Genomic DNA, 12527 nt, shown 5'->3' on the forward strand with positions numbered 1-12527 from the left:
TTTCTGCAGAAGAGAAAAGGAAACATGCCAGAAAGAGATCCAACAGCTTCTCCCTCTTTAGTGCCTTATCCAACTTCCATTGTAACACATGGGAATCATTCCATTAACTTAGTGAGAGTTGATTAATCCTTTATTGATGGAGTAGGCCCCAGATGCTTCAAAGTACTATTTTGCTCATCTATATTGAGTAAAGGGGAGAGAATCTGGCATCCAAATAAATATTCCTTCACATGAGTATATAATGTTCAAAGTAGAGCGGATTAAAGATTCTCACTCTAAAACATCTGTTGGAAAATATGGTTGCCAAAAAAATTCAAGAAAAAATGTTGGTTGTTGCAATTTCAGTTTTCCTAATGGAAAATCATGATGAAAAATTCAATTTCTTAGCTAGATTTAGTTTTAATTATAATTTCCAGTAGCCCATGCGGAGATTATATAAAATCACCTCATGAAATCCTCATTAATGAGGTTTATTCTAACTACTCCTGGGAAATAGGAAAGAATTATTCTCATTCTAGAGATGGGAAATAATTGACACACAGGGCAGATTAAGTGACTTGACCAAACTTGTACATTATGTTCGAATGAGAATCAGCTCAGTTACAATGTCCTATCTCTAAACTCCTAATTTTAATATATGCACCTTATCTAAAGTTAATGGCTATAAAAACAGCAACATTTGCTGATACTGCTTTTTGTATACATTTTTACTTGTGCTTAGATTTTCTATTTATAATATTTTAGAAAAATCCTGATTAGACACACACGTGTGTCTCAACTGGTTTTAAATATCTGATTAAATCAAAAGTTCGTGTTCTAATTCTATGTCTGCCACTGACCAGTCAAGTCACTACTATGGCCTCAGGAAAGTTATTTAATCTCTCTGCTTCAGGAACACTAGCTGTAAAATGAGACTACTACTGGTGTCTCTCAAAAGTGTTGAGGATTCAGTTTTGTACAATTCACTGAATAAATTCTGAAGTGTGGACTGAATAAATTCTGAAGTGTGGTTTACAAGTTGCATTTCACCTTTTTTTAAGAAGCTTTAAAACGTTGGATGGAAGTACCGATTAAAAGTTGATCTTGGGAAATAAATGAAAAGTTATTGGCACAACCTATTCCTTAGGCTAGCATTCTTTAGAATAAGAGAATCAAAATATTTTTAATCAAAGAAACAAGTCGCAAATCACAGCAAGAGAAATTTTGACATTTATTTTTGAAAGACTATTCTTTTGACTATATGGTATTGAGTCAATATAACAAAGATGTACCTTTAGTATTATACAGTCAAGTGTATACTAATGTTTTGACTAGTACAATAAGAATGTGCTTTAAAACAAACATCACTTCTAATCCATTATTTCATATCCAGATGTTTCCTGTACATCTGCAGTTGTCCCAGAATTCATGAGCTATAGTATCTTAGCAACCTCTCATCCGTTGGTTTCAGGATTTTCTTTTCACTCATGTTTACCACCCAACCTGGAGCAAGACCAAAGAAAATCTGTCTAGGGTCCTTGCGTGTGCTTAGCATTTGGAAAAGTTCATCTTTACTTATGTCTGGCAAAACATAACCATATTTCCTGGCGAGTTCAAGCCTGGCTTCTGGAATCTTTGAGGGATCTGTTAGATAACCACGATTCTTGACATCTGTGTAGTAGCGAACCAGATCTTCAGGTGGAAGCATTCTCTTGGGAATAGGCTGGCCACGCAGAAAAAAAGGTACTGGCTTGCACAAAATCTCTATGTGCAAGCAAAGGAGAAGAAAGAAAGAATTAGGGATAGCAGTTTTTAAATCAAGGTTCAAAAGCATTAGAGGATATTTCCTCAAGGACAAGCCTACTATATACATGAAGTCTCTTGCTAGATTATTTCACCTGAATGAATTTGTCGCAGGTAAATTAGAGAGATAATCTCTTCATGTTTTCTTAGTCTGGGATATCAACCATCAATTTGTTTGTTTAAATGGAATAATCCAAATGAATCAGTTGAAATATTGTTAAAAAAACTGATTTATACTCCAGTTTTATAATGATCTGCATGAACCACTGTTTTAATAACATTTCAAATATTGATAGCATGCCACATTTGGAAAGAAAGCTATGGTATAGTAATCTGAACTAGAAGATTACCATGTACTTAAAAGGCCTTGCTTTTAGTGTAGGACTGTCACAACAGGGCTAGAGAGACACAGTGGATGACCAACAGAAGCTGGTCCAATAAAAGCCATTATCTCCCCAACTTATGTCTCAGATAACCTGGGGTCGACAGCTACTGGGGTCAACAACTACAACAATGCTGCATATATCAAACCAGTTGATTTGTGAGTTTAGAACTCTCAAATATGTTGCCCTAATAAGAATCTCTCTTTAGAAATGCCAAATGGCTTATTGGGAATATCTCTAAGGATGGGAACAGTCCTTTTTTTTTTTTTTTAATTAAAATGGTCAGGGTTTGTTTTTTTTTGATTGGTTTAAAAGAATGGACAAGACCAACATAATACAATTAATTCAATAAGGCTCATGTCTGGCTTTCAGTTTATGAATGTAACCACCATTAATACAGTAGATAGTACATTTGAATGTTGGGCAAAATACAGACTCAAGCTAAACAGAAATCATACTTCACTGAAACTCTGTAAAGAAGTGATAGCTATTTTATTTGGGGGTAAATCCATGCTCAAACTTTTATTTCAGAAAGAGATCCAAAAACAAATCATTTTTACAATCTGAAAACATTTCAAGTCCATAAATTGGCTTTTTGCCAAAAAAACGGGACCATTTTCCAGGAAGAAGAGTGCTAGTTTTGAATGAAAGAATTTACAAAACATGATTTGGAGTTCTGCATATTAGTATGATCTTAAAGAAGGGCTTAAGCACTGAACTTTCACTATCAATTTTTCCCCACATATAATATGCATATAATGTTGATAGTTGTTTAAAAAAAAAAAAGCTACAGAATTGTGTAACACATCCCTCCCTGACCCTTCACCTAAAAGCAACCTTACACCCAAATCTAAACTGCTTAAATGTAGTTTCCCTAAACTCAATGTATATGGTATCAGTTACTAGGTAAGGATGAGAAGAAAGCTGTAAATAATGGAAAAATGAATTAGTATTGCTTTTATGAGAGTAGCAGATCTCTATTAGAATGCATTGATTTAACAGCACTCCTACTGGAATAAAAAAAAAGAATGAATGAATGAATGAATGTCTTTCCAATGCTGTCTAGATTTAGGATTTAGATTTAAACACACATCATCCCAAAAGAATTGAGGGGATGAGAGGCAAATTCTTACCCAAACTCCGTGGGTCATAGAAGCTTGTTGTAATAACACCACCATTTTTTTCAATTGCAGCAATGGCTAGCTCAGATGCCATCTGTACTTCAATATTTACTTTTGCTGAAAAGATATCTGAGCCCTGCAAATTACAATATGTGCTTAGATTAAATGAATAATTTTGGTAGCCATATTAATCTCTCTACAGAGTATAAAATACAAAAACTGAATTATACAATATCCTGTTACATGGTTTAACAATTACTCTTCCAAAAGAAGAAACAAAACATCTTGCAAATCATAACATTGTCCACCTTTTCATGACTACATAGTGCCCTCTAGTGGATTTAGCATTACAAATTTACGGTAATTAGCCTTCTATTTACAAGCAAAAGTAATCATGCTTCCAGCAGAGGAGAACGAAACAAAACAAAACACAAAACCAGGCTTTACACTACCAGTAGAATAATGTATTTCAGACATACCTCATCTACTAGTTGGACTCCATAATCTCTTTTGAGTGGCTGTATTGTCACCCCTCTGGCATTGGTGAGCTGAGTTAAATCAACTGGTTGAGTGGGGTCCACTCTACCCAAGTCAATAAGGTACTGCAGCTTTTGGAGACTGAGGGGTTGATACTGGCGCCTGCGGCTGAAAAGGCAAAGACGTTTAGGACGGAAAAATATGAAACTGAAAATAGGGATGGTAAAATCTCATTTAATCGGTTAACTGGTTAAACAACATTTGACTGGTTAACCACACTCCCAGGCCTGCCATCCTCGGGATGGGCAGGAAGCTGCTCCAGTCCCTACTGCCGCTAGTAAGCATTAGAGTGATGTTTACCAGTTAACCTTTCACAACCCTAGTTGGGGGAGATGCTGCAGCATCCTAAGGCTTTGCATGGCCCAATGCTCAGGGGCCCCCCCTACCCAGGGGCCCAGCACTTCCCCTGTCCATGTCTCTCACTGTCCCACGCTAGGACCACAGTGGGGAACGGCTGCAGAGCCCTGTAGCCAGTGGCTGGGACCCTAGATGAGTAAAGCACCTCATCCTAGCTCCTTACTAGGGATATTACATTTAAATTAATCAGCTAACTGAGTAGTCAATGGAATTTTCATTGACTACTTGATTAGTCGATAAGGAGGGGTGCTCACTATCCCACTGCGCCTCTCCCTTTGAAATGTACCAGAGCCACAGCAGCTCTTGTACATTCCAAAGGGAGGGGACAGCAGTGGGCCTGGAGTGAGCAGGACTGTTTGAATCCCCAATCACACTGTTTCCCTGCTGCCCTCTGCGGAGACAGTGCAGGGGGGGTGGGGAGGAAGAGAAGAACCGGCTTTTAAGCAGTTTTTAAGGGGTGGGGCAGGGCGCTTGCTATCCTACATTTAAAAAGCAGAGGCACAACGAGGAACAGCTGCCTGCAGAGACTGCTTGAATCCCTGCTCGCCCCAGGTTCCCGCTGTATCTGCCTTTGAAATGTAGCAAGGGCCTTGTGGAGACTCAAGCAGTCCCTGCTTACGTTTCCCACTGTACCTCGGCCTCCTCCCAGCACTGGCTCCTGCTTCCCTCCCTTGCTGCCCCTGATACAGAGGCAGCAAGAGGGGGAAGTGACTAGTCAGCTTGACTACCCAATAAGCCTAGGCTTATCAGGTAGTCATCTAGTCACTTACACCCCTAAGGATAACAAGCCTAATGGATAAGGGGGAAAATGGTAGACATGGCATACCTAACTTTAATGAAGCATTTCCTTCAGTCTTGAATGGCTTTCTACTATCCATTTGAGAAAATGTGTGTGTCTTTCTGTCCACCTGTGAGTCTGTTTATTCAAGAACACCTCTTAAATGGTAAGAGCTAGGACCATTAAATTTTGTATGCAGCTTCCTCTTATTACTTAAGCAAAGTAAGGTTTTGGTTGTGCCAGGATAATTGAATTTGCCTGGAATACGACTCTCATAAAACACTAAAGCTATGTCTACACTATAGCCTTTTCTGCAAAAACGTATGCAAATGAGGCGAAGCGTGGAATATCGCCACACTTCATTGGCATAATTGAGGCTCCATTTTTGCACAAGAGGAGTTTTTTGAATTTTTTTTTGCACAAAACAGGGGTAGTATAGACATAGCCTAAGGGAGGAGGCTGCTAGCAGGCACAGTTACACTGCATAAAGATCACAGGGAGACAGGCGCACTGGTAAGAACGGCTGGCTGCAGACAGGGCTCTGGACGTTGCCAGTGACTACACAAGTAAGGTTCCCAGGTTGGTGAACTGGCGGCTGGGCCAGGCAGCCCCTGCCATCCCTGGGGGATAAGCCAGCCAACTGCACCACTCAGGCAGCAATCTGGAGGTGAGGGAACAGGTGGTACCACAGAGGCTGTGCTGGGGGGGAACCAGGTTTTAAAGCCAGCTCCCCACAGCACTGGCCCCCACCCGCCCTGCCTTGTTGCCTCTGTAGAAGGTAGCAAAGAGGACAGGAGGGTCCACAGAGCCGATACACGTGGGGGGGGGGGGGGGGGGGGGGGAGGGCTGGCTTGAAAGCCGGCTTCTCATGCATGTTGACTCCAGCCTGCCCTCCCCCCCATCATCGCCACACTGCTGCCTCTCTATGGCTATGTCTACACAGTGGGTTTTTTGCACAAGAGGAAATGCAAATGGAGCACTCATTTGCATATCTTCTTCCGATCTTTTGTGGAAGAGATTTTTGCGATAAAACCCTTGTGTAGACGGGGCATTTGTCGGGGGGGGAGGAAAACCCTTTTGCGCAAGATCCCTTATTCCCCAAAAAATGAGGTTTACAGGCTCTTGCGCAAAAGGTTTTTTTTCCCCACCAACAAATTCCCCATCTACACAGGGCTTTTTAATCACAAAAACCTTATCTGCAAAAAGGATTGGAAGATGATAAGCAAATGAGTGCTCCATTTGCATTTCCTATTCCGCAAAAAACCTGCAGTGTAGAGATAGCCTCTCAGAGGCAGCTACATGGCGGGGGCGTGCAAAGCGGATCCGGTGCTCATGGGGAGCCGCTTTTAAACTAGCTTCTCATGGGCACCGACTCCGATACAGAAGCAGCAAGGGGGGGGGAGAGGTGTGTGGAAAATGTGTGTAGTTGACAAGATTAACTAATAAGACCAGGCTTATTGGTTAATCGTATAGTTGACTACATGAAGACATCCATAGTGCCGAGGATTCTTGACTAGGGAGTTTCAACCTGTATCACTTTGGTGTGTATTACATAGTACACTCATATTAAGACATGAGGTAATTGTTCCAGTGATGCTACTTGGCTCTGGTGATGTCTCACCTGCAGTACCCTTTAGCAACAATAAGATGTAGAGAAATCCAACACAGTCTAGAGGACAGCTACAAAAATGGTTTAGATAAGCTTTTTCTGCATAGTTTAAGGTTCTCTCACACACTTTGGCATGGGTAGTCTTGAGAACGGAAAAATGAGGGGAGTACCAGGTAACAGTTCTCATGTATGTTAAGGGATAATATAAAAAGGATGATAATCAATTGTTCACCATGTCCACTTATGGCAGGACAAGACATAATAGGCTTTTTCTGTAGCAAGGGAGATTTAGATTAACTTCTCATGAAAGGCTTTCCAATGTGTAAAGATTGCTTCAGTGCTTGGCTATCTTCCTAGGCAGCGTGGAAGGGCCCAACCACTGCTACTGCCCCATGCCAGGTTTCCTACAGTAATCACAATGTTGCGTTCTTCAGGGGCTGGGGTGCAATTGGAGGGCAGTGATAGGAAAGGGTGGAGTTTGGGGAACAGGGAAAGTCCCACCCCACAAGCCAGATTGCAAACATGTTCCAGCCCATAGATGACCCACAGACAGTGAATTTGAAACCCATGGTCTAGGCATAGTTGATCCTGTTTCAGCACAGGTAGATTGACTAGATGATCTTTCTAGGTACCTTACAGTATTACACTTCTATGAGTTTACTATCACAAAGGAAAAGTTACTGTGATTAGGGTTGGTTGGCAAGGAGCTGAAGGAAGAGGAGGTGATCTTCTAGAGATGCTGAACCCTATAGGGTTGATCCAAAACCTACTAGAATCCCTGAGTCTGCCAATAGGCTTCAGATTAAGATGAATGCAGGAGTGGTGATAATAAAGTGGAAAGAGTTCAGATAGTGAGAGATGAGAGAGAGATTAATGGTTTCCAAGTTACAGAAAGTGTGAGGAATGAGAAGAGGACAGTGGGACACATTGGGGGAAGACAGCTGAGTAACTGAAAGGGGAGACTGTCTCATGTGCAGCCACTTTCACAAAATTAAATTTTGGCAGCCAATCCAGAAGAAAGATAAAACCAAATGACATTCTACTTGAAATAAATCTAGGAAGTAAACTTACCTGTGTCCTTCATTATACCCATATTTTGGAATAATCAAGTAAAATGGAGTCTGGCCACCCTCAAAGCCCAAACGGGGACGATTTCCTCTTTGTGTTTCTCCTTTATGACCTCGACCACATTTCCTACCCCCATGTCTTCCACGGCCACGTCTTTTTTCCTTCAAAGCAATAATTCATACATTCAGCTATTACACTATGGATGCATTAGCACTGCCAATGTACATTCTGGGGAAATATAGGACTGCTCCTTAATGAACTGTGTGAGACTGGTGAGAAAAGTTAAGCATTTCCACATCTTGAACTAAAGGAGAACATTAAACAAAATGTGATTCTAGATCGTTACCTAATCAAATGGCTAAAAGTCTACATGGATATGCAAAGCTAGAGTAAGGCCATGTACATACTACAGTTTACATTGGTGTAGTAGGGTCCTACCAAATTCACAGCTATGAAAAAAAAATTACAGATTGTGAAATCTGGCTGTTTTTGCTTTTACCCTATTATACTATACACAGTACACATGGGAGACCACCACTTCTGAAATTGAGGGTCCTGATCCAAAAGGGAGCTACATAGGGATCACAAGGTTATTTGAGTGTATTGTGGTAGTGCCACCCTTACTTTTACACTGAGAGCAGTGGCTATTAGTCAAGTACGCTGCTCTGAAGACAGCACCCCCCCAGTAGCAGTGCAGAAGTAAGGGTGACAATAGCATACCATGCCATCCTTATTTCTGTGCTGCTGTTGGTAGCTCTGCAGGATCCTGTGGGGGGTGGAAGTGTGCTGCTGCAAAGCAGCCAATGTCCACAGCAGCCCTGGCCATCTGCAGGCAGAGGCTGCTCTAGCACAGCCCCTGTTCACGGGGTGTGTGTACCCCAGCTTCCCTCTGGGACCCCGCGCCATGGACAGGGGCTGTTGGACCCGGCGCAAGCCAGGACTGAGCAAGCCCGGCTCAGTTCTGGCTCATGCTGGTCCAGGACCACTGCGGCTCTGCATTTTAAACGTAATAAGAGCTAGGCAGCTCTTGTACATTTCAAAGGCTGAAGCAGCTGCACTGGGAACACAGGGAGTGGGGGACTGTTTGAGGCCATACATTTAAAATGCAGAGTTGCAGCATGGGTGGCTCCTGGAGCTGGCATGAGCCAGGACTGCTCAGGGTGGCTCCTGGAGCTACCTCTGCTGAGGCTCTGCAAAACAGTCCTACTGACTAATCGTATAGTCGATACAAACGGTATCATCTATACCATGAGGTCCCAAACTGGGGGGCATGAAGAAATTCCAGGTGAGAGAGCGTGAGGTGACCCAGCCTTCACCCCCAATCAAGTTTTGCTGCCCTGTTCAGTTCCTTTTGCTCAACAAGTTTGCTGCTATTTGGGGGGAGGGTTTTTCAAAAATCAAAAAGGAACCATTGATCTATACAGTTAGCCTGATATCTGCATTTTAACATCCTTACCAGGAGGGTGGTGAAGCACTGGAATGGGTTACCTAAGGAAGTGATAGAATCTCCACCATTAGAGCTTTAAGGGCCAGCTTTTCAAGGTCCTGGGTGAATGATTTAGCTGGGGTTAGTCCTGATTTGAGCAAGAGGCCGGACTAGATGACCTCCAAAGATCTCTTCCTACCCTGATCTTCTAAATCTTTAGCACAGACCAGGGGTGGGCAATAAGACACAGAGTTCACCAGAGTAAGTCCCTGACAGGCCACCACCACAGTATTTACCTATACCTCCACAGGTATGGGCACTTGCAGTTCTGTTGGTTGTGGACTACTGTTCCCAGCCAATGAGAACTTCAGGAAGTGGGTGTGGATCGGGACACTGCTTCCTGTAGCTCACATTGGCTGGAAATGGTGGTCCACAGCCAACAGAAGCTACAAGCACCCATACTTTTGGAGGAGCAAGTAAACAGACCCTGGCGGGCCACTACTGCTGTATTTATGGTGAACTGCATCCAGCCTGTGGGTCAATTATTGCACACAGCCAGAATCGCAGTCTATGCCAGCAAACTTGTACTTTTATCAACAGAGCTTGTTTCAAAAAGTTTGGAATGATGAAATAAGCTACACTGTTAGAAGTGTTACGTTTTGCTGGTGTACTGTGAATCTGCACAACAGTATCTTTGCCAGTATAGTCACCAATATGCCTGTACCAGAAAAAAAACCACACACACCTGCGTAGACATGGCCTTAGTGAGCACAGGTAGACATAACAAAAATGGATAATAAATAAAAGCTCAGTCAGTATACCAGCAGAATTAAAACTATCATGGACCTAACCAAAAGCACTTTTTCCCTTTGAGCCTTAAATAGAAGTGAAGACCCTCAGTTACAAACATTGGCAAACTAAGGCGCCAACTGCCCATGCTACTCAACCTTCTTAGTATCAGAGGGGTAGCCGTGTTAGTCTGAATCTGCAAAAGCGACGAGGAGTCCTGTGGCACCTTATAGACTAACTGAAGTGTAGGAGCATAAGCTTTCGTGGGCAAAGACCCACTTCGTCAGATGCATCTGACGAAGTGGGTCTTTGCCCACGAAAGCTTATGCTCCTACACTTCAGTTAGTCTATAAGGTGCCACAGGACTCCTCGTCAACCTTCTTAGTGTTTATGGAGTCCTAGAAACACTGCACAGTAGGGCCTCGATAGTGTAAACGGTTAACGGACGGGACTGGGCCTCCAGATTAACTGTCAAGGTCACACACAGTACTTTCCCCCAAACCCCACCTCTGTATCAGAGGCAGCAGAGCAAGGGAGAGCAGGCACTGCCTACACTGGGCCCCCCCATGTAAACGCTGAAAAATTCACCGGTTACGCATTTACCGAAATAAATGCATTTTAACATCCCCACTGCAGAAGCCTGCTACTGAAAAACCCCGCACCTCAATGAAGTAAAAAGAAGAGCGATTCCAATCCGCACCAGCAGAAGAGAATCAGGCCGAATTAGCAACTCTCAATGTAGCTGTAGGTTATAAATTTCAGCTTCCAGCGGGGCGAGTACCCAAAACCCCAGAAAGGCGGCAGAATTTTTTCAGCCCGCTTCTCGGCTTTTAAACGCCAAGGCCCCGCCCCACGGACAGGACTTCGGGGGCAACCTGCAAGCGCAAGAGTCGGGGCCTGGCGTGGATCCCACAACCCCCGGGGCCTCCAAGCAGACTGGCGGGGGGAGGACGAGGGAGACAATAACCAGCGGCGCCGCTGCGGGCCCTGACTCGTTACCCGACAGTCAAGGCCTGAGCCGCGCCCGGCACTCACCGCTTTCCTGGCGCCGGGGTTGGGTCTCAGGTTAAGCAAGCTGACCCTGGGCAGGGCGCGCAGTAGCTCCAGGGCCTGAGGCCCACCGCCGCCCCGCGACGCAGCTGCCATGGCCGCTCCTCACAGCACGCCCCCGGCAAGGGTAAAAAGCGCAGCGCGCATCGCTTTACGGCAACCGGAATTCCCTCCCAACTGTCGCGCCGCGCCTTGGTCGCGGAGGGCGGGGCTGAGCAAGGGCCGGGGTGGAGATGCGGCTGGGAAGTGAAGAAAGTGGGCGGGGGAGGGGCGTTGCTCTGTGGCACGCGGCAGGATAGCGCGTGTCCTCTGGTTCTGCGGCTTGTGACTGTGCCATCGTGAAAACAGTGAACACCATTTGGGAGGCAGCTATTGTTTCCCTGTCCTCTGTAGCCATCTGTTGTCTCTTATACTTGGATTGTAATCTCTTAGGTGCAGGGGTTTGTGTCTTGATTTGTATTTGTGCAGCACCTAACAGAATGGGAGGAAATGGGAATGGCTAGGGCGGCAAAGAGACTAGCCCTAAGAGCTAGGTAGAGTGTGGGACTGGCTGGGAAAAGGGACTAGTGGAGCAGGGGAGGAGCTTGAAACTGGGACTCATAGGCTGGAAGGATACTAGGACTTTCTGGGCAAGGAGACACAAATTGGAATGAGAAGCTTCAGGAATGAAGAATGGAACTAGCCCACGAAAGCTCATCACCTAATAAGCCATCTTGTTAGTCTTTAAAGTGCTACATAGTCCTGTTTTTTGTTTCAGCTACACCAGACTAACAGGCTACATTTCTATCATGAAACTAGCTAGGTGAGGAGAATAGAACTGACGAGGAACAAGAGGTGGAACAAGAACGAAATGGAGAAGATGACAGGGAAAGAGGAGGTCAATCTTGGGGAGAAATAGAAAGGTCTGTGCCCACTACAGCACACTCTCCTCCAAAGCATAAAGGGATCCCAACAATCCAGAATGTAACCATTCCCCTGCTGTTACTAAATATCTGTGAAACCTACTGACTCCATCTTCTAATACTGGCTCACACAAGAAAACAGGCTGATCTCAGGGTATGTCTACACTACCCCCCTAGTTCGAACTAGGGGGGTAATGTAGGCATACCGCACTTGCAAATGAAGCCCGGGATTTGAATTTCCCGGGCTTCATTTGCATAAGCGAGGAGCCGCCATTTTTAAAACCCCGCTGGTTCGAACCCCGTGCAGCGCGGCTACACGGGGCTCGAACTAGGTAGTTCGAACTAGGCTTCCTATTCCGAACTACCGGTACACCTCGGTAGTTCGGAATAGGAACTAGCATAACAGCATAACACATACTGAGATGAATAGGGAGCATTATTTTTTTCAGTCTGTGCCAAAGAATTTCTTTAATTCAGCCAAGAAAGCAACAAGGGACATATCATTAATAGAGAACAAATAGATTGAATAACATCTTAATAAGACTGCAGTTTGTATAGACTTTTTTTAACATCTCCATTTCATATGGTAGATACAGTTTATTATCTACCCATTTAGGAATTCTATGGTTATGTTTTATTATTTAAAAAAGCTGCAAATAATTCTAATAAAATAAGTTTACTGGAAGCTTTATAAAACATTCAAAAACCAAACTTGTCTGTGTTTT

The 12527-nt window shown here is 43.9% G+C and overlaps 1 protein-coding gene across 1 annotated transcript; it reads right to left on the minus strand.

The window, feature by feature from the left end:
- Positions 1-1186: 1186 nt before the first annotated feature.
- MRPL15 (mitochondrial ribosomal protein L15) lies at positions 1187-11105 on the minus strand. Its single transcript, XM_006112193.4, has 5 exons — positions 10886-11105; positions 7639-7796; positions 3766-3931; positions 3299-3422; positions 1187-1743 (listed from the first exon to the last, which is right to left on the minus strand). The coding sequence occupies exons 1-5, from the start codon at positions 10994-10996 to the stop codon at positions 1406-1408; spliced, it is 897 nt and encodes a 298-aa protein (XP_006112255.2). The 5' UTR covers positions 10997-11105; the 3' UTR covers positions 1187-1405.
- Positions 11106-12527: the final 1422 nt, after the last annotated feature.

The sequence above is a fragment of the Pelodiscus sinensis genome, chromosome 2 (assembly GCF_049634645.1).
Source record: "Pelodiscus sinensis isolate JC-2024 chromosome 2, ASM4963464v1, whole genome shotgun sequence".
Classification (NCBI taxonomy): Eukaryota; Metazoa; Chordata; order Testudines; family Trionychidae; genus Pelodiscus; species Pelodiscus sinensis.

Excerpts from the sequence above, each read along its gene's own strand:
- MRPL15 (XM_006112193.4), bottom strand. The coding sequence starts at position 10,996 with ATGGCAGCTGCGTCGCGGGGCGGCGGTGGGCCTCAGGCCCTGGAGCTA. Across the intron at positions 3,932-7,638 it reads GGGTATAATGAAGGACACAG|CCGCAGGCGCCAGTATCAAC; the intron begins GTAAGTTTACTT and ends TTGCCTTTTCAG. Across the intron at positions 1,744-3,298 it reads CTATGACCCACGGAGTTTGG|AGATTTTGTGCAAGCCAGTA; the intron begins GTAAGAATTTGC and ends GCTTGCACATAG.